The sequence below is a fragment of the Eubalaena glacialis genome, chromosome 8 (genome assembly GCF_028564815.1).
Source record: "Eubalaena glacialis isolate mEubGla1 chromosome 8, mEubGla1.1.hap2.+ XY, whole genome shotgun sequence".
NCBI classification, from domain to species: domain Eukaryota; kingdom Metazoa; phylum Chordata; class Mammalia; order Artiodactyla; family Balaenidae; genus Eubalaena; species Eubalaena glacialis.
This window is the reverse complement of record NC_083723.1, coordinates 105,592,705-105,615,721: the sequence shown is the minus strand read 5'-3', so window position 1 is coordinate 105,615,721 and position 23,017 is coordinate 105,592,705. Positions and strand designations below refer to the sequence as shown.

The following is a 23,017-nucleotide window of genomic DNA, read 5'->3' as shown; positions in this document are numbered from 1 at the left end:
GCTCAATGTCACTAGCCATGGAGAAATGCAAACTCAAACCATAATGAGATAGCACTACATAACCACTAAAATGGCTATAATCAAAAAGACTGATAATGCCAAGTGTTAGAAAGGATGTAGAACAACAAGGTCATACTGTATAGCACAGGGAACTATATTCAACATTCTGTGACAAACCATAATGGAAAAGAATATGAAAAAGAATATACATATATATGTATAACTGAGTCACTTTGCTGTACAGAAGAAATTAACACAACATTGTAAATCAACTATACTTCAGTAAAATTAAAAAAAAAAAAAGGATGTAGAGAAACCAAAACACATACATTGCTGGTGGGAACGTAACATCATACAAACACTTCGGAAAAGTTACCATTTTCTTAAAAAGTTAAACTTAACACATAACCCATCAATTCTACTCTTAGATAGCCGCCTAAGAGAAATTAAAATATATGTCCACACAGACTTCTCCATGATTGTTCACAGCAGCATTATTCAAAACAGCCAAAACTTGGAAACAATCCAAACGTCCATCAATGAGTAAAATGATAAATAAAATGTGGTATAGCCATACAATGGAATGCCATTCAGCAATAAAAAGGTAAACTACTGATACATAATTGAACCTCAAAAACTTTATGCTAAGTGAAAAAGCTAGATACAAAAGACCATATACTGCATGATTCATTTACATGAAATTTCCAGTAGAGGCAAATCTATGGACAAAGAAAGCAAATGAATGATTACCTGGGGTGGAGAGTGGGAGCAAGGATTGACTGCAAATGAGTAAAAGGGATTTTTTGGGGAAACAAAACTGCTCTTAAACTAGACTGTGATGGCAACTTTTTAAGATATTTCATACCCATTAGGGTAGCTATTATAATAACTAAGTAAGTAAATAAATAAATGATATTGAGTATGTTAAAAAATTAGAACCTTTGTACATTGCTGGTAGGAGGGTAAAATGGTGTAGCTGCTATGGAAAACAGTATGGCAGTTCCTCAAAAAATTAGAAATAGAATTAAGACATGATCCAGCAATTCTACTTCCAGGTATATACCCAAAGAATTGAATACAAGGACTCATAAAGGTATTTGTACACCAATGTTTATAACAGCATTATTCACAACAGCCAAAAGGTAGAAGCAACCCAGTGTTCATCAATGAATGAATGGTTAAACAAAATGTGGCATATACATACACTGGAATATTATTCAACCTTAAAAAAGAATAAAATTCTGACACAAGCTTCAACGTGGATGAACCTTGAAGACATTATGCTAAGTGAATTAGCCAGACACAAAAGGGCAAATACTATACGATTCAACTTATATAAGGTACCTAGAATAGTCAAATTCATAAAGACAAAGTGGAATGGTGGTTGCTACAGACTGGCAGGAGAGGGGAATGGGGAGTTATTCTTTAATGGGCATAATGAAGTTTCAGTTTGGGAAGATGAAAAAAGTCCTGGAAGTGAGCGGTGGTGACAGTTTCACAACAATGTGAATACACTTAATGCTGCTGAACTACATAACTTTAAAATGATTAAAGTGGTAAACTTTATGTTTTACATATCTTTTGCCATAGTGAAAAAAAAAAAACTCTACATTATTAATAGTCATTGAACTGAATATACAATGGGTGAATTTTACCCTATGTAAATTTTGCCTCAATAAAGCTGTTAAAAATTTTAAAGAATACATTAGGAGGAACTTATCCAAGCAAACATCAAGAGTTATTATAAAGTTCTAGTAATTAAAAAAAAAGTGTGGTATTGGTAAAGAGATCAACAAAGAGACCACCCAGAACAGAATGGATACAGAGCATATGACAGAAAGTGGCAACATATATCAATGGGGAAAGGACAGACTTAGTCAACAAACAGGGCTGGGACAATTGGTTATCCATATGGAAAAATAAAATAAAATAGATCACTATCTCACACCATAAACAAAAATAAATTCCAGACAGATTAAAGACTAAATTGTGAAAAAACAAAATTAAACATGTTAGAAGACTATATAGAAGAGTATATGACCTCAAGATAGGGAAAAGTTTCTAAAACAAGACTCAAAAAGGACAAACTACACAGGGGGAAAAAAAAACTGATCGACTTTACATTAAAAAATTTAACTTCTGTATGAAAGTCGTAAGTTAAAAAAAAAGCAAGACACAGACTGGAAGATATTTGCAACACATATATATGATAAAGGATTAGAATGAATATATTTAAAGAACTTTTACAGGGACTTCCCTGGTGGTCCAATGGCTGAGACTCCACGCTCCAAATGCAGGGGGCCTGGGTTCGATCCTTGGTCAGGGAACTACATTCCACGTGCTGTAACAAAGAGTTCGCGTGCTGCAACTAAAGATCCTGTGTGCGGCAACAAAGACTCGGTGCAGCCAAATAAATAAATAAATAAATTTAAAATAAATAAATAACTTTTACAAATCAATAATAAAAGCCAATGAGATCCCAAAAGAAAAATGGGAAAGGATATGAATACAGACCACAATTTACAAAAAAGTAAATCCAAATGGACTACAAACATATTAAAAGATGCTCAATCTCACTTTATCCAAGGAAATACAAATTAAAACAGCAGAGATACCATTTCACAACTACCAGACCTTGGTAGTTCAACTGAACAAAAGTTCAATGCCTGACAATTGCACATATTAGTAAGGATTCAGAAAATAGAAATTAATAAAATCAATTTAGAAAGCAATTTGGGAGTATCTGGTAAAGTTGACATACCTGAAGCAATTTTCCTTATAGGGATATATCCTAGAGAAACGCTCAAAAGGAACTGTGCATAAGGAAACACGATTAAGGATGTTCACTCCAGAAAAAAAAAAGGAAACATTAAAGGGGAATGGGTAAAAAGTGGTGTATTCATACAATGAAGTACTACACAGTAGTTAAAATTAATCAACAGGAAAATCTACACGTTTCAGACTGGTTAAAACTCAAAGTTGAGTGAAAAAAGTAGGTTGCAGACTAAATATCTGCTCTATAAAACCACTTATGTTAAGTTTATAAACATGCAAAACAATGCTATATATCGTTTACTGATATACAATTGATACTGATAAACAATATGTAGCAAAAGTATTAAAACATGAAGGAGAATTATAAACAGTAAAGTTTGAAGAGCAGTTACCTCTGTGTTGGGAGAAAGAGAAGGAAAGAAAGAAAGGAAATAAACAGAGAAGGGGTACAAAGAGTCTTCCATTTTATCTACAATGTTTTATATCTTTTAAATAACATCTACAGGGCTTCCCTGGTGGCACAGTGGTTAAGAATCCGCCTGCCAATGCAGGGAACACGGGTTCAAGCCCTGGTCCGGGAAGATCCCACATGCTGTGGAGCAACTAAGCCTGTGTGCCACAACTACTGAGCCTGCACTCTAGAACCTGCAAGCCACAACTACTGAAGCCTGTGCACCTAGAGCCTGTGCTCCTCAACAAGAGAAGGCACCGCAATGAGAAGCCCGTGCACCGAAACGAAGAGTAGCTCCCGCTCACCACAACTAGAGAAAGCCTGCGCGAAGTAACAAAGACCCAACGCAGCCAAAAATAAAATAAATAAATTTATTTAAAAAAAAAAAATCTACAGAAAATTTTGCAAAATGCTAACATATGTTAAATTGGGCAGTGACTACAATTTTCTCTGTACTCTTCCATATGCTTGGGAAAAACAATTTTTTTAACAGGCTTTTGGTCAAATGAATACATATACATGTACCAGGGAGCAAGAGAAAAATATTTATCTCCTTTTGGAACCTACATTTATAAAACTATTCTACTAATGTCTCTCTGGTGCCTTACTCCCTCAGTGTGATAGAAACTTTTAAGTATTTAGGCACAAACATGCTGTACAGTCGAGTCTCTTTTTCCCTAAGAAGATACTTCTCTCCAAGATGCTACCCAAGCCAAATGCCTGGGTACGTGGATACCAATGATCTATCAAACAACACAGTGTGCAACCCCCAGCCCACATCCATATAGTTTTTAAATCCTTTAACTTACAACTAAATTATTCCCCTGAGTCACTCTTAAGCTTCATCACAGATCTTTATGCAAACCTATACCATGAATGATCCAACAGGTTAAACACCCCCAAATTACATCTCTTTCTAGTTTTAACATAATTTTCCCTCTCCACTCTACATTCTTCAATCCCACACACCCACAGAGGACTCAGTACGAGTCTTCTACATAGGTACAGTGTTTCTAGATCTTCCAATTCTGGGCAGATTTATGTGACTCAGATAGCATCCAGGGGCACTGAGCATGGAACTCTGCTTAACCAGCAATCTAGCATACAAGTTCCTGAGAGAAAGAGAATAACTTTCCATCCAAGCATGATGAGTACATCAAGCTGAAAATGATGCCCAGGAACAAGCAGTTCCAGAAATAGGAATTCAAATAAAACTTTATAGCATTCACTGTTCTGCAGACCTGGTGGCAGCCCATCTATTTTTGCTTCATTTTCTGGCTCAGATAAAAGTACCTTAGAGAGTATACTCATCCCTTCTCCTCAAAATAGCTATGGAGAACACTACTCAAGTCCTATGAAAATCTGAGTTTTACACATTACCTGTTGAGTGTGTGTATGTGTGTGTGTGTATCTCTCTGTATAGGACCGGGCCTCAGGGTGCATGTGAGTCTGGGTCGGGTGTCTCTGTGGGTATAAGTCCAGGACTCTGTGGAGACGCTCTCTGTGGGTGTGTGTGTGTCTGTGTCTGGCGGTAGGGGGGGGGCGGGGGGCAGTGTCTGAGTGGAGGGGTCTTCAGGGGTTCTGTGTATGTGGGGGAATCTCTGTGTATGTCTGTCTTTGTATATCTGTGCCCGTCTATGCTTCCGTCTCTGTGTCTATCAAATATTTCATTACAAGTCTTATAATGTTTTATCATAAATTTCTGCCCTTCCACAAAACCCTGAAATGATTTTCTTGCCTCTCTACTCTGAGATTTCATAAAAGAGAAACCTGAAATAAGCCAACTGCTAAGCCAACATTATTCAACAATGAATAAAAAACTAAGGTTCTGGTGGGTATGCACTAGTACAGAACCAATTTCCTGGGATTGTGCATTTCCAACAAGATCAAAGGCGATGCCAATGCTTCTGATCATAGACTGGTTTGAGTAGCAAGGACCTAAAAGATTCCAAACTTAAGAAACTGTCTTTATGATTAGACTTCCCATGTAGACTTTCCAAAGTCTCCTGACTGACATGTATTTCCAATTAGCTTGAAAGTTCTGTTCTGACCATAAATTAGAAGTTATCATTTTGTTTTAAATGAGTATCTTGTGAGTTTGGTTTGAATGAACCAGTCCTAAGAGGTGAATGAACTCTAAGTGTACTAAAAATGTGAATTTCTGGATTTGTAAAGCTGGAACATGGAAACCTCACAAAGGTTCCACTACACTGTGAAGCTTCCTGGGTGGACAACCAACTCATTTTCCTAAGGTGATATACCTCCATTTCAATGCTGACCTCCACAAACTGCAACAATTCCTGCTTCCAGTGGTGCTCATACTAAACTAGATTGTACTTATTTATTTTCCTATCCACATTCCCTACCCTCTTCTTGAGGGCAAGAATGTTATTTTGATTTAATAACCCTACCACTTAGCAGTGTTCAGCACACAACACATAAGTGGTTTTTGCACAAAAGAAGCTCAGAATGTACCGGGGGAGATTATTAAACAAGCATCCGGAAGGATAAACTTTTCTCTCTCACAGAAACAACAGACATGAATGTAGTAAAAATTCCTTAAAAAAACTGTTAAGAAGCACAAGTTAAAGAGGAAAAAAAAAAAAGAGAACAAACCCGAGCAAGTATAATATTAAATTTTATTTGGGGCCAAATAGAGCTATCTTACATTCCAAATAGTCCCTATCTTATATTACAAACAAAAATAAATTCCAGATGGACTGAAGACCAAAAGATAATAAACACAACCATGAAAACAGCTGAAGAAAATATAAAAGAACTTGTTTATAAACCTGGGGTAGGAAAGGCCATTCTGAGACACAAAATGTTTAAGCCATAAAAGAAAAAAATGGCCAATCTGACTACATAAAAACTTTTAATATAAACAAACTTACAAGTCATCAAGAAATAGAGTAGAAAAAATATCTGCAACATATACACAAAGAATTAATACCCAGGGACTTCCCTGGGGGTCCAGTGGTTAAGACTCTGTGCTTCCACTGTAGGGGGCGTGGGTTCGATCCCTGGCTGGGGACTAAGATCCTGCATGCTGCGTGGCACGGCCAACAACAACAACGAAAGAATTAATATCCAGAAAATATAAAGAATTCCTACAAGCCAACGTGAAAAAGGCAAGTCAATAGGAGGACAGAGATCTTCATCTATTTTGCTGAATACCCAGCATTTGGCACATAGTAATCCCTCAATAAATATTTGTTAATGAATAAATATGAACAGGTAATTACAAGAAAAAGAATATAAACTACCAATTTATTCATGAAAATATTCTCAGCCTCACTATAAGCAGAAAAAATACTAATTAAAAACAATAGTAAATGCCTTTTAAAAAAGGCATCTTTACATCTTTATGTCTTTTTTTCTTATAAAAGATGTAAAAATATCCAGTATTGGTGAAGGTGTAGTAAAAGGGTTATCCTGTATATAGTTAGTTGATGTGTAAAATGGTACTACATTTTTGAAGGCAACATGATATTATGTATTAAGTTTAAAATGTGGATATCTTTCAACTCCAAAATTCTACTTTTAGGTATCTATCATAGAGAAACACTTATACATGTACACAAAAAGAATGCATACAGATAGCTACTACAGCATATAAAAATTATGTTAAATGTGCATCAACAGAATAGTTTAATAAACAACAATGGTATAGACTTTGGAAATCAACTCAGCAGTCAAAAAGCATGAGATACGTATATAAGTAATGATATGTAAAAAGCTCCAAGACATTCTGTTAAGTGGAAAAAGCAACCTGCAAAACAATGTATATGTATATAATATACTTTTATTTATGTACAAGTTATTATAAAACTACCAATTTCTCTATGTACAATATGAATGTAAAGTTGAAAAAGATAAGTTGATAGCAGAGGTCTCTGGGGAGGGGAACAAGACTGGCTGAGGGCCAAGGAAGGAGTTTCCTTCATTAGATTGAATTATTTCACAAGAATACATTCAAGCATTACTTGTGTAAATAAAAACAACTTTTTTTTAAAAAGGCAAAAAATAATGTAACTACCATTTTACTGATATGAAGAAAACAAGAACATATTTTGAGGATTAGACAGGAGATAAATATTCCATTTTCGACATTAGTTCTTAAGTCCAACTGCAAGTAGGGAGTTGTACACACACAAGATTGGCATTCAGAAGAGGGGTCCTGGCTAAAGAAATAATCTGGGGAGTTGTTGGTATGTAGATGATACTCAAAGGCACAGTAATGCTGTGGATGACTTAGGGAGAAAACACAATGGAAAGAGCAGAGCACCCAGGATCAAGGAGAAAGAACCCATAAAGAAGACTGAGAAGGAGCAGCTGGGGAAATAAAAGGAAAACTAGTAAAGAGGAGGGTAATGGAAGCCAAGAGAGGAGAGTGTTTTGGTAAGAAATTGGTGTCAAATGCTGCCAAGAGGTCCGATATGATGAGGGATGAAAAAACAGATAGTCATGTTTCTCAATCTGATGGACATTACCAGCTTCAGCAAGAGGGCATCATGTGGGTCAGAGTGTTAGAGTAGGAGTGGGTTAACGAGTGTGGGAAGACAAAAGGTGTATATAGCATACACTGAAAACTCCTTTAAGAAACTTAGCTGCACAAGGGAGTAGAAAGATAGGACAGTAGCAGAAAGGAGATATGGAGGTTAGAGGACAGGGTTTTCAAAATGGGAGAGATTAGAGCAAGGAAATCTGTAGGAAAGGCTCTAGTAGAAAGAGGAAATAACCAAAGGAAGAAGTTCTTTTTTTTTTTTTTTTTTTTTTTTTTTTATTTTAATAAATTTTATTTATTTATTTATTTAGGCTGCGTTGGGTTTTTGTTGCTGCACCTGGGCTTTCTCTAGTTGCGGTGAGAGGGGGCTACTCTTCATTGCGGTGCATGGGCTTCTCATTGTGGTGGCTTCTCCTGTTGTGGAGCACAGGCTCTAGCTGCGCGGGCTTCAGTAGTTGTGGCTCACGGGCTGTAGAGAGCAGGCTCAGTAGTCGTGGCTCACGGGCTTAGTTGCTTCGCGGCATGTGGGATCTTCCTGGACCAGGGCTTGAACCTGTGTCCCCTGCATTGGCAGGCGGACTCCCAACCACTGCGCCACCAGGGAAGCCCCCAGGAAGAAGTTCTTTAAGAAGACTGGAGGGACCTCCCTGGTGGCATAGTGGATAAGAATCCATCTGCCAATGCAGGGGACATGGGTTCTATCCCTGGTCTGGGAAGATCCCACGTGCCGCGGAGCAACTAAGCCCTCGTGCCACAACTACTTAGCCCGCACACCTAGAGCCCGTGCTCCACAACAAGAGAAGCCACCGCAAGGAGAAGCCCTCGCACCACAACGAAGAGTAGCCCCTGCTCACCACAACTAGAGAAAGCCCACAAGCAGCAACAAAGACCCAACGCAGCCAAAAATAAATAACATTAAATCTTAAAAAAAAAAACAAGACTGGAGAACGTGATTAGAACACTTGTGGAGGGACTGGCCTTTGCCAGAATGAAGGACACATCTTCCCCTATCATAACATGAGGGAAAGAGAAAAAGATGAACCCCAGATGGAGGTAGGTTTGTAGATTTGGGAGGTACAAAGATGAAGGAATTCCCTTTTGGTGGTTTCTGTTTTTATAACAAGTATAAGGCATATCACTAGTTTAAAAAGAACACACATGAAATTAGAAGTAAAAAGATACAGTATGAAATAATCATTTGCAGTGAGTGTGAAAGTAACCTTACTAGAAAATGTATAACATTACAAGGCAGCGATGATCAAGTATATGAGGTTGACGACTATGAATTTATAGTGACATCGATCTACCTGGTTTTCTGATTTTCTCTAGCAACTCTCAGCTCCATAGATGCAGGCAACTAAAAAGGCAGATGGTTAGGTTCAACCAGTGCGTCACTCAGAGGTCCATAAACAGCAGAAGTCAACTCTGGCTGAGTTGGACAGAAAAAGAATTTACAGAAAGGACATGAGGTAGCTTTCAGGGCTACACAGTTAAAAACACCACCACAGAATGGGCTTGGAAAAGATGTCATGTTTGCTTATGCCAAGCAGGAGATGCTGCAGTTTGGGCTGCACCATTATAGTTCAGGGTACCAAGCAGGAGATGCTGCAGCTTGGGCTGCACCATTATAGTTCAGGATACCAGGTGCCAGGTGCCACTGTTGCCCCTGTAACTTGATCTTGCTGCTAGAGGCTGATGCTACAAGAAGATTCACTGATAATGAAGGGGCAAGTTGTAGAGAACACAGTGGAAAGGTTTGGGAAGATTGGACTGGCTGAGAGGATGAGGAGAGTGTTAAGGGAATGAGTATTAGGAAGACAATGGTTGACTAGGCGTCAGGCAGTGACTGAGGTAAACAGGGATGTGAGGCCTCCCCTTGGAAGAGGGTAGATCCTGGGATCCAAAAGGTTGCAGAATAGTCGCAGCAGCCTAGGTGCAATAACTTAAGCAAATTTCACATGGGCGTTTAATCAGAAAAGTAAGGGGTTGGCAGTGTGGCAAAGCCTCTCACTATTGCTGTGGGCAGTGTTTCATCTCACTGATCCCAAAGGCATCAAAGATTGGCAAAGCCTTGGGCAAGTTAATTACTCTCTTTGGGCCTATATTTTCTAATCTATAAAATAAAGATAATAATATTCATCTGATAAAGTTGTTATGAGGATTAAATGAGATGAGATAGATAGATGCCTAGAAGAGAGTAAGTATTCAGTAAATGGTAGCCATAAATGAAGTTATAACTGAAGCCGAGAAAAGAGTTTCCAAGAAAAGGTAGTCAACAATATCAAATCATATCTTTTAGAATGATCAGAAGGGTTCACATTGGAACACTGCGGGAGATAAATCTGTAGGGAAGATGAAGCCAGTTTAAGTCTCAGCTTGCTTAACTTTCAATGACAGCTTTGCAGTATTTAGAAAGGCTTTAAGGAAAAGCCTGACTTAGAGAAACTCAACTAGCAGCTCTAGAACCTCTATACCCTTCCTTAATATAAGTTCTGAGATAAAAAGAAGCAGGTGCCCCAAACCAATCCATTTCTATTGAAAGACCCTTAAAAAAAAAAAAAGAATAGGAAATCACCAGCTATTAATGCAGTGTCCAAGAGGGAAAATGGTTAACTGAATTGCTGCACAATATAGACGGGGAAGAGGGAACTGAAAATCATACACATCATATGGCTTAAGTTATTGAATTTAATCAAAGTAGTTTTACTTAGAACCATTACAGAAGAAATTTCACTCCACTGCTTTCTCCTCTGCTCAGCTCTCACCAAATCTCGGGCCATAGGTCATTCAGACTATAAAAAGCTCCTCCAAATTCCATAGAAACCTGATCAATCTAACTAAACCTCTTATTGGGGGAGTGGAATTTCAGCTCCTCTAATTGTGCATACCACCTGAACACGATGGCAGGCGGGTGGATCAGGGCAGCTGCCAAGATTTACTCTTCTCCCATCCACCTCAGTTGTACCTCTCTGAGTTATTTAAACAAGGACCACCAAGAAAGAATGAAGTCTGAATGAAGATCCCAACAAATCTCTTCCTTCTTTTTTTCTTTTACTGTGGGGGAGGAGAACGCTTTCAAGGAAATGATATAATAAAGAAACTCACTCTCCCTTTTCATGAACTATCCATTTCTTCTATTAACTGGACACTAAGGACCTAAGTCGTCTTCCTCAGGACATTAAATACACAACTGCAACTTCAGCTCTGAGCAACTCCTAAAACAGCTCTTAATGTTCCGTCTTTCCCAGGAAGAAGAGAATTCAGAAATTATACAAAATAAGGCCTGCCTTCTCAGAAAATTCATAAATGTTCACATAAATAAATGGTAAGACCATTAAACAAGCTCAATAAATAAAAAACCGCCTGTTAGTGAAATAACAGAAACATCCACAAAAATATACAGATTAACTAAGATTTGAAAGGTTTAAGCTAAGCTTTGAACAGAGAAATACTTCAATTGAAAAGCAATGGAGGGACTTCCCTGGTGGTCCAGTGGGTAAGACTGCATTCTCAATTCAGGGAGCCCAGGTTTGATCCCTGGTCAGGGAACTAGATTCCGCATGACGCAACTAAAGATCCCACATGCCACAGTGAAGATCCTGCGTGCTGTAACCAAGACCCAGCACAGCCAAATAAATAAATATTTAAATTAAAAAAAAAAAAGAACGAAAAGCAATGGAGGGACTTCCCTGGCGGTCCAGTGGTTAAGACTCCACACTTCCAATGTAAGGGGCACAGGTTCGATCCCTAGTCAGGGAACTAAGATCCCACATGCCGCTGGGCCCAAAAAAAAAAAAAAAGAAGAAGAAAGAAAAGCAATGGAGTTTGTGCATGAGAGTCAAACAGATTAGAGTTCTGTTAGCTCACATCACAGTTACTAAACATGTAACCTTGAGACAAATTCCTTAATCTCTCCAAACCTCGGTTTCCTCAATAAAACAAGGATAACACTACCTATTTCTGAGAGCTCTTAAAAGGCTTAAATAAAATAGTATATGTAAAGCTCTAATACAATGCCTGGGACACAGCAGGAATACATAACAATATGCTTCCCCTTCTAATTTTCAAAATGTTTAACTAGAGATTGATTCATAAGAGCAGGTGGGTCTTAAAGAACAAGGAAAACTGTTAGCTGCACAGGAAGGAGGAGCATAGCCCTCAGGTACTCCTGATTTATTTATAACTTTAAAAATAAGAATACATCTCTCAAATTATCACTAAATTACTAATGTGATAATGCATCATTGATCTTGAAATGCTTTTTTATATACATATAAGATCCTCTTCTCCCTCTCTCATAATTTTACAATTCTCTGAGATTCTACATTTGTACAATTTTTTCCCGTCCTCTTCCTAAAGCCCTGACTCAGACCCTCCTTACTTTGGATTTGGGATGACCTAAGTCTTAAACCAGAAAGACATAACTTAGAGTTCACTGAGTATTCTGACAGACTTCTGGGAGAAAGCCAGAACCCAGCAACTAAGAAGTTAGAATCAGTGTGGCATAATAAAAAGGACACGGGCTTTGGAAACAGACCAAGATTTAAAACAGGGGTTTTAAGTCCTACCTTTGCCACTTTCTAGATGTATAACCTTGGTCAAGGCACTTTACCTTCTCTGGACCTCATTTCCTTATCTGTGAAATGGAGATAATGCCACTTATATCTCATTGTGTAGCTGTCAGGATTAGAAAAATGCCAATAACATATAAAGGGCCAATTAATGGTAACTGTTATTACAGTCAATCTGCCAAGTGCTTTACGGAACATTTTGCAAGGCTGTATTTTCCTAACTGGCAAAAGGAGTAATACTGCTCCCCTGTTCCCATGACTATATCCAAAAGGTTTCATTTTAGCAGTCCATAATTAACCAAATAAAGAGCTTAAAGAATTCAGGGCAAGAAAGCACTAGCATGGCTCAACTCATTCTCTGCTGACAGTAACAAAGCCAGCGCAAGGTGGATTCATTTGCCAAAAAAAAAAAGGAATCTGCTTGAACATGGTCATTACTGATATTGACGTAAGCACAAACTAGTTGTGGTTCTTAGGCTCACAGCTTTATTGTCAGAAAGTTTTAACTTTTCTGAAATAAATCCTCTCCTGCCTTGTTTTCCCTGCTGTGCTGTGACATTCCTATTACCCCATTTTCAAGAACACAGGGAAGAAATCCTCTCAACTATTGCAACTGTATTCACTGTGGACTTTATTTTCCTATTTCACAAATCACTTCTTACAGAGATTTTTGGTTTGTTGAGTTCACTTACGAAGAAAAACATTATATACAAATATATGATAGCCACGGTGACAAGATCTGGTCCCCAGAGCACCACAAATTACAGGATGGAGGTAGATGCCAAAGATAAGATGGGACTGAGTAACCTGCACACCATATGTTCATTCTGATTAAATGCTGCACTTGGAAAGTCTGGCTCTTATGAAAAGCTTATTTCCCTTGTGTGACTGAACAGAGTAACAGTACTAAGAAAACTGATGACAGTTACACAAATGGAGTAAGGGAAACCATCAATGGAAATATGCTTAAGATAAACAAGCTTGTATGTGACAGTTACAAAATAAAAGCAACGGTCACCAATTACATAGCCAAAGGTAGCTATTTCAATCCTAAGTACCTCCAGACCTTCCCTACACTAAAATAAAAGCAGAAGGGAGTCAAGGTCAGAATGATCATTTAAATAAATTAAAAATCAAGAAAGGCTTAACAAATCAAAATATCACACTGCAGTCCCTTGGGGAGGTGACTTTCAACTTGAAGAAAGAAGGTCAGTCTCATGCACTTGTTTTAATTTAGCTAATTCGATGTCAAGAAAGTTAAAGATTCTGCCCCCCAAAAGTAGCTCAGCAATGCCTGTAGTTGTGTCATACAGCTGCATCCTCGCCCGGAGCTTTGCCTGCTTAACTTCCAGTACAGAAGTTGGTTTTTGGTTGCAATTAACATTGTAAGGCAAGCTCAGCCCTGTCTTCCATAGCCTTGAGGCTGCTGAGTAAATCTAGAATCATGGGACTTACATTTTGATGCTGGAAAAACAGGAAGAAGGTGGTTCAGCAACAAGGAAAATGGTCAAGAAACACATCTAGAATTGGGAAAAACAGACTGATGCTGGCCTGTGATTTTTTCACTGCTTTATATAGAATGTATTGAATAGTATACACCATTTAAAGGAAGCCATAGTGGTGCACTTAAGCCACGATGGAAGGAAGAAAAAAATAAAATCAATTCTTAATAATTGCTGTAATTTCTTAAGCCCTCACTATATGTGCCAAATTCAATGCTAAGCCCTCTACAAATATTTCTAATCTTCAATCGTATTAGTAACCTCACTTTATAAAAGAGAAAACTAAGATGTAGAGAATTTGGAAATTACCCAAAAGCTATTTAGTGGGGGTACTAGGATTCAAACCCAGGTCTGCTTGACTGTAAATCCCATGTTCTAAAGGCAATTTGAGCCCGCGGGCCACACAAAAAGACCCCACATGCTGCAACGAAGATCCCACGTGCCGCAACTAAGACCCGATGCAGCCAAATAAATAAAAATAAATATTAAAAAAAAAAAAGGCAATTTGTTGGGGAGTTCCCTGGCGGTCCAGTGGTTAGGACTCCGCGCTTTCACTGCTGTGGCCCCGGGTTCAATTCCTGGTCAGGGAACTAAGGTCCCGCAAGCTTCATGACAAGGCCAAAAAAATAAATAAAGGCAATTTGTTAAACACTCTTACCCTCAAGAGACCTAATCAAAATACAGATTTTACACAAAAAGACCCTTAATCACTGGATTTGGCCAAAGTTATAAAGCACCTCAACTAGTTACAAATACATTTCAGATTTCCAGACTCAAATCTAGGTACTACCAGCACTGGTGCCTGTGCTGCCTCTCTTTCCTCCTATAATTCCTCCCAGAGAAGTTTCATAATGCAAATGAGAAAGACACTGTTCTAAAGCACCATTAAACAAATTCCTTCAGTCTTGCCTCTGATGTTATCACCCATATTTGGGTAATTAAAATGGAAGGGTTCTCTGCTTCATACCTTAATAATGAGGCTATTACAACCAAAGTTAGGCTGGATACAAGGTTCCAACTCAGCTGAATCCTGCACAGTGAAACCAATGCAGACTTCACATCACTTCCTTGCTGTTCTGATAAAGCAATTAAAAATAATTCACAAGGGGACTTCCCTGGTGGCCAGTGGTTAAGAATCCGCCTGCCAAGGCAGGGAACACGGGTTCGAGCCCTGGTCCGGGAAGATCCCACATGCCCAGGAGTAACTAAGCCCGTGCACCACAACTACTGAGCTTGCGCTCTAGAGCCCACGAGCCACAACTACTGAAGCCCGTGCTCTGCAACCAAAGAAGCCACCGCAATGAGAAGCCCGAGCACCGCAATGAAGAGTAGCCCCCGCTCGCCGCAACTAGAGAAAGCCCGCGTACAGCGACAAAGACCCAACACAGCCAAAAATAAATAAATTAAATAAATAGATTTAAAAAAATCATTCACAAAGTAAAAAAACCTATAAATCACTGTGTTCACATTATACTTCGGATATTAAAATGATAATCCCTTTTGATACGATCCACATCTGTTTTTGCAACATTTGCCCTTTTTCTTCCGTACTGATTTGCTTTATGAGAGGATAGACACACCACAGATAGCCATTGTAAGGGTAATACTGGGAATATCAAACATCTAGGCACACCTACTCCTTGGTGTTCTGAGGCTACGGCCTCTTCAAAACTATATCTGAAAGAAGCTGACAGCTGAGACAGAAAACCCCACAGTGATCGCCTCTCCCAAAAGTAGAAGCATTTCTTCCTAACACTTTCAGATCATAATAAAAGAACCAATAAAACAATCATTCTCTTCATACACAGTCTAATAATCCTGGTGACCAACTACTGAGCAGAGAGGACAAACCTCTGAAGAGAAAACAGTGAAGAGAATCTCTCCATTACCCTTCTACATTCAGAGAAGATGTAAGGATATTGCAGTATCTGGAATGAAGGGCACGGCATCAATACTGCTCGATGGAAGCGCTTGGCCACAGAAAGGCAGAAAATCATCATCTGTACAGAAACCACACAACTGAGGATCTCAGTGCGAGGTAACTACTCCTTATAGAAAAGATCTCCAAATAGAAAAGCTCTTTCCACCCTTATTGCTGGATGAGCTCTCATAAGCAGTAAGCTTTTTCTACACCATCGGGGTCTCCTCCCCGATAGTCTGGAAAATACACACGGGAATATGTTGGGAGTACAGAGAGGGGTAATACTATTCCAAGGAGCAGGGGAGAGCGCTACTACCTCCATGTTATTCCCAGCTAAGTACGGCCGTACCACCGGGAGTCTTCGCTCCCCAGCACTGGGGCCCGGGTGGGAACATCTCTGAGAGAGCGGGTTTAAGGGATCTCTCTGCTCCTACGATCAGAAGGGAGGGCCTGGAGGGTGGTGCCGCAGCGCCGAGAGGATCTGCGGTTCCCCCTCCCACCCTCGCTCTCCGAAAGAGGCAGCCCGGCCCCAATACCTTCTTGACCGTGCGCGGCGCCTCGGTGACGGTGCCGTCGGGGCTGACCAGGGCCTCGCCGCCGTCGCGGTGCCTCTGATGCTGGTGATGAGGGTCGCTCCGCTTCATGGCCGACGCCTGAGGCACTTTCCCAGCGGCGGGGCTGAGAGCCGCAGCGGGCCCCGATCCCGGGCCAGGGGCCGGCGGCCGCTCCGCCGCGGGAGCTGGAGCTTCAGGGTCCCCGCCGCCCGCTGGGGGGGCCATGGCGCTCACGGCCGCCGTGCTCAGTCCCAGCTGCGGCTCCGCCTCGGAGGGGCTCAGGTCCTTCAGCTCCACCTCAGGCACCTTCGCGGCAGTCGCTGCTGACACGACCTGCACCGACATCACCGCCTCCACTGCAACCGCCGGCTCAGACTCCAGCTCCTGCTCGGCCCCGCCTCCCGCCTCCCTTCCCCATCCCTCCCCCATTCCCCCACTCCTCCCCTCCATCGCCTCCGCTCCCACCCCCTTCCTCTGCCCGCCCGCCCGCCAGCCAGCCCCGGCCTCTCCCCCATCGCCCCGCCCCGCCCTGCCCCGCCCCGGCTCGCTCGCTCGCGTGGAGCCACGGAACCTGTAGTGCGCTTGCTCGGGGCCGCATGAGGCGAAAAGACAGTGGGACCTCAGCCCCCGACCACCACTGCGCGCCGCCGAGGGCTGGGCGCACGATGCCCCCTGGGAGTTGTAGTCCCAGTCCCTCTTCCTCCAGCAAGCGGGATTCTGTAGTAGAGACGGAGCTCTAGTGCCGGTGACTAACGGAAAGGAGTGACAACGGGTGACACGACATGAGGAAGAGAAAGTCTCCAGAGGAGTTGCGGCTTCCGGGGAACAAACGCTAGAAACCCTAGCTAGAAACACACTAGCTTGTTTAAGATAGTGGGGGAGGAATGACTTTCTACCCTAACATTCATTGTAAATTGCCTCCGAGTGTGCAAGTCTACGATCACGTGAGCAGGCATTTAAAGGAAAAGCGGTGTCACGTGGGGAGAGCGCCGACTTCAGGCTTAAAGTGACTTGATTTTTCTGCATCAATGAAATCGGGACCCTAACAGCTTTCCGAACTTTAATGGCTTTGTTTTTAGAAGGAATAAATTAGGACCTTGCCTGCTGTGGTGATTTCTAGAACATTCCGAGCTTGGAATTTAACATCAGTCCAAAAAAAGAAGTTAGGTATCACTAGGTCAAAATTTCAAGGCTAAAGAATTACACGTTGGGGACTTCCCTGGTGGCACAGTGGTTAAGAATCCGCCTGCCAGTGTAAGGGACATGGGTTCGACCCCTGGTCCGGGAAAATACCACATGCTGTGGAGCGACTAAGCCCGTGGGCCACAACTACTGAGCCTGCGCTCTAGAGCCGGAGAGCCACAACTACTGAAGCCTGAGCACCTAGAGCCCCTGCTCGCCCCAACTAGAGAAAGCCCACGCGCAGCAACGAAGACCCAACGCAGCCTAAATAAATTAAATTAAAATTTTAAAAAATTACCTGTTGCCTTAAACAAGGACAATTCTTTTGCCCTGTTAATTAATTCCCTCTTTTTTTTTTTTTTTTTTTTGCCCCTCCACACAGCTTGCAGCGTCTTAGTTCCCCGATCAGGGAGTGAACCCTCGGCAGTGAAAGCACGGAGTCCTAACCACCGGCCGGCAAGGGAATTCCTGCCCTGTTAATTCTAATAGATGTCCAACCCAAGTTCGTGTGCCAGTGGCACAATGAGGTCAAGTAAACCAAAATGTCAAAGTTTGGAGCAGAGGAAAGTTTATTGCAGGGTGCCAAGCAGAACAGGCAGCTAGTGCTCAAAAAGCCCGACCTCCCTGATAGACAAAATTTAGGGCTGCAGGATGTGTGACTTAATTCTGATTGGTCGGTGGTGAAGTAACAGGGTGATGTCTCCGGAATCTCAACCTTCTGGTTCCAACCAGTCTAGGGTACCCATGCTCGTGGTCACATGCATGTAGTCACTATCCTCCACCTGGGTAGGGGTCTTAGTTTCTGTAGAACTCAAAGATACGTATCAGATTGTTATCTATATCCCTTCAGGAGGAACTGGAACTATGTCCTGTGACTCTATTGTCCTATTAATGCTTGAGCCTGCTCTTTGGAATTTGGGGAAGACCTAGGAGATTAAAGCCTTTTCTTTTTTCTTTACTACAAACAAGAAACAGGGGACACGGAGGAGCACCCGAGAGGGCACTGCAGACTCTTGCTCAGTTTCAGGGAGATAATATGAAATTCAGGTAAGAGTGTATCAGCAGAAAGGAATATTAACTAAAATATGAATTGTGATTTCTTTAAGTGATGGGATTTGGGGTGAGTTTTTGTTTTTGTTTTTTTTTAATTTTACCCTTTATTTATTTATTTTTGGCTGTGTTGGGTCTTCGTTTCTGTGCATGGGCTTTCTCTAGTTGCGGTGAGTGGGGTCCACTCTTCATCGCGGTGCGCGGGCCTCTCACTGTTGCGGCTTCTCTTGTTGCGGCGCACAGGCTCCAGACGCGCAGGCTCAGTAGTTGTGGCTCACGGGTCTAGTTGCTCCGCGGCATGTGGGATCTTCCCAGACCAGGGCTCGAACCCGTGTTCCCTGCATTGGCAGGCAGATTCTCAACCACTGCGCCACCAGGGAAGCCCTTGGGGTGAGTTTTTTTTTTTACTTTGTACTTTTCTGTATTATTTTAAAATTTTAAATTTATTTTAAAAGGTGTAAACCCAAAGACATGTATGGCAGTTTTATTTTTAATAATGAAAAGTTATCTGATACTAATGTCCAACAACAGAGGAATGGTTACAACCTTTAAAATTAAGTTGGCCAAGAACTTTTTTTAATGATGAAGGGAAATAAATGCTTATGATAAAATAATAAGCTAAAAAGCAGGAAACAGAATTGCACATTCTATTAGATTTTAACTATGTAAATAATGCTTGAAAAAAGCAATACATTAAAATACAATTGACTCTGGGTGACAGATTATGGGTTAGGTCATTTCTTCTCTGTTCTCAGAGAAACTGAGGCAAAGGGGATCTTACAGTTTATGGTTGTTCAGAGAGTAAGTGATTGCCCTGACAACCCCAGAAGGCCACTGGACATCTAGTCTTTGGATCAGCTATTTTTCCCCTGGCAAGAAGGAGAGCGAGAAATCACCTGCCTTGATCTCCTTACCTGTGCTACTGCTATCTTGGAAATCTGTTCATTTGTGGAGTTGTCCTACACTGAATGGAATCTTTTGTATCCTGGCCTTCAAAAATTTGTGCCTAACACTGTGAGTTGGAAGGCATCTGAGCACTTCCATTTCCACAAAGCCCACAAGTCCACCAGACGCAAGGGCTTCTTAAGCTTTCTCTTCACACTCTGTCTTTCAGAATTTCCTTCCTATTATAAAGAACCAGCTTAGAGCTTCATCCTCCAGCTGTCAGAGAAGAGATTAGCAGTTCTATAACTGATTTCTTTCTTCCCCCTAATGCACAAGGGAGCTGTGGTACAGCCACCTGGCCTGTGTTGAAGCTCATAGGCAGCAGCTGCCTACCTGGACGGCCACTAGACTTGATTACCGAGGGGATGAACTAATTCTTCAATGGGATGTGGTTACAAAACATAAGGAGTTGGAGCACTGGAAAGAAACTGATATTCATCCTTTATTTATCCAGGCACCATCCACTGTTTGAGGCCAAACATCAGGGCACATTCCTCACCCATTCTCAACTCTATCCTACACACCTGCTGCTTCCGCCATCTTTGTTACTGAGGGACAGAAGGCACAGTTGCAGATGGAAATACCACAATGGAAACAGGATAATTAAGCACAAGTTTATGAACTATTTAGTTTATGAAATATTTAGACTACAGGTCCTCTTCCCTCACCTGGCTCATTCAGCTTCCAGACCCTGGCAGGCAGAAATGTATCTTCCATGCAGGAGACTGGAAGAACTTCTCTAAGATAATCTAACCAGTCCAAGAGAGAAAACTTGAAGATATAACATTGAGAGTTCCCCAAGGAAATAGGCCAGCCAGATCACCCTCGGTGAAGACCACACCCATGTTCGCAGAGTTTCCAGAGAACTACTTAGTGCTACACTCTTAAGTATGAGTAGATAAAGTCACAAGTTATACAAGAAAACCTTTAATATGGAAGACAGAGATCAACATAAGCAAGCAGAAAAAAACAACTGGGAGGAAACAGAGGCTATGCATCAAGAAGAAATCAAGACCCCCCCCCCAAAATCATCAATATCCTCAGAGGCTTAAGATATTTTATTTGTGAAAGAACATGCTGTTTCAAGAAGTGAACATTCAGAAAACAAACATGAGACCTTTAAAATGAAAGCAGAAATTTTTAAAAACTCAATAAATAAAAAGAGGAAGAAATTGGGAATTCCCTAGTTGTCCAGTGGTTAGGGCTCTGCGCTCTCACTGCCAAGGGCCTGGGTTCAATCCCTGGTCGGGGAACTAACATCCCACAAGCCACACGGCACTGCCAAAAAAAAAAAAAAAGGAGGAAGAAATTAAAAATAGGAAAGATGCAGTTTATCTTTGCTCAGATTGTTGAGAAATGGTGGCTTATTTCATGGTTTTTATTTTTTTTTAATTGAAGTATAGTGGATTTACAATTTTACGTTAGTCGTGGTTTTTATATTTGTGTTCAGTGCACGTTTTAACATGATAGGTACAATGCATTGGGTAGCCGCGGTTTTCTGGAAAAGCTGATCTCTTAGGAATTGTTTTTCAGATCTTCAATACACGTTTTTTCTCTAATTTAAAAAAAAAAAAAAAGGCTTCCCTGGTGGCACAGTGGTTAAGAATCCGCCTGCCAATGCAGGGGACACGGGTTTGAGCCCTGGTTTGGGAGGATCCCACATGCCGCGGAGCAACTAAGCCTGCGTGCCACAACTACTGAGCCTGCACTCTAGAGCCCACAAGCCACAACTACTGAAGCCCATGCACCACAACTACTGAAGCCTGCATGCCTAGAGCCCGTGCTCCACAACAAGAGAAGCCACCACAATAAGAAGCCCACGCACCACAACGAAGAGTAGCCCCTGCTCACCGCAACTAGAGAAAACCCGCGCACAGCAACAAAGACCCAATGCAGCCAAAAATAAAATAAATTTAAAAAAATAACAATCACTAAAAAAAAAAAAAAAAAAAGAAAGGAAAGAAAAGAAAATGACTTAGAGGGTCAGTCCAAGAAGACCAACACCCAAATAATACGAGTGCCAGAAAAGTGACAAGGAAAATTGGGGGTGTAGGAGGGGGGAATTCAAATAAATAACTCAAAAATTTTCCCAAAACTGAAAAAGGAGAATTTCCATAATGAAAGGGGCCACTAGGTGCTAGCCTAATAGATGAAAATAAACCTACATTAATACACATCACTATTAAATTTCAAAACTCTGGGGACAAAGAGATAATCCTTCAAATGTCTGGAGTGGATCAAGGAACATTTTTACAAAAGCCCAAGAGTCAGAAAGATACTGAACTTCTTAAAATGAACTTCTGGAAGCCAGAAGATAATGGCTTCAAATACTACAGACCCTTTGTTTGCCTTCTCCAGAGAATGAACCGACAACCAGCCAAAGTTGGGAAGGGCAGTCATCTCACTGTTCAGAGTTAGTTAGGGGATCAGAAACCAATCCTCCTGCTTTCATTTCTACCTTCTAAAGTACCTGCTGCCTCCAATTCAGAGCCTTTTAGGGGTGCTGCAATATAAGTTTTCCCTAGTGCTGGCTAAAACTTTATTTTAGCTTTTTCAAGACTGCCAAATTGCCACTCATTTGCTTTCCAGTTTTCAAAACTGTCACTATTGACTCCTCCCCCCTCCATCTCTTTTTCCCTCCTTGTAGGCAGAGTGAAAAAGAGCTAAATCCATATTCTCTATATTGGGAGGTCAAATGATAACACCTAAAATGAACATTCAAGAGATGGCATTATCATGTTATTCAGACATATGGAAGTAAATATCATAAGGATCATCTAAAATAAAATGGTTGGCTCCCAGGAACAGGAAATTATGGGGTACTGAGATAGCTGCTTTAATCAACAAGACCTGTAGAACTATTTGACTTTTCAAACTATATCATGCATAATTGAGATGAAAATTAAAACTTTAAGAACAGGGACTTCCCGGGTGGCACAGTGGTTAAGAATCCTCCTGTCAATGCTGGGGGACACAGGTTCAATCCCTGGTCCAGGAAGATCCCACATGCCGTGGAGCAACTAAGCCCGTACGCCACAACTACTGAAGCCCGTGCGCCTAGAGCCTGTGCTCCACAACAAAAGAAACCACCACAATGAGAAGCCTGCGCACTGCAATGAAGAGTAGCTCCCGCTCGCCGCAACTAGAGAAAGCCCACACGCAGCAACGAAGACCCAACGCAGCCAAAAATAAATAAAATAAAATAAATTAATTAAAAAAAAAAACTTTAAGAGCAGGCAAAACTATATTGTACAGAACAGGGAATTATATACATTATTTTGTAATAACTTTTAATGGGGTATAATCTATAAAAATACTGAATCACTGTGCTGTACACCTGAAACTAATATATTGTAAATCAACTATACTTCAATAAAAAATATAATTAAAAAATTAAAAAAATAAAAGCAGACAAAAGCAATACATAGTTTATGGATGCATAGCTTCATTTGCACATATGAAAATATAAAAATGGACTGGAAGGAAACCCACTAAATTCAGACAGTTGTTTTTCTGTGGAGGAAGGGGAAAGTGGGAGGAAAAATGGGACAGGAGTGTT

At 40.9% G+C, this 23,017-nt stretch overlaps 1 protein-coding gene across 3 annotated transcripts in view; it reads right to left on the bottom strand.

The window, feature by feature from the left end:
• AHCYL2 (adenosylhomocysteinase like 2) overlaps positions 1-16,647 on the bottom strand; it is a 172,692-nt gene extending 156,045 nt beyond the window's left edge. For all 3 annotated transcript variants that reach the window (XM_061198714.1, XM_061198715.1, XM_061198712.1), the window contains exon 1: positions 16,264-16,647. In XM_061198714.1, coding sequence (XP_061054697.1) covers positions 16,264-16,626 — 363 coding nt within the window. In that variant the 5' untranslated portion in view covers positions 16,627-16,647. The remainder of the gene's footprint in view (positions 1-16,263) is intronic.
• Between the last annotated feature and the right edge of the window lie 6,370 nt (positions 16,648-23,017).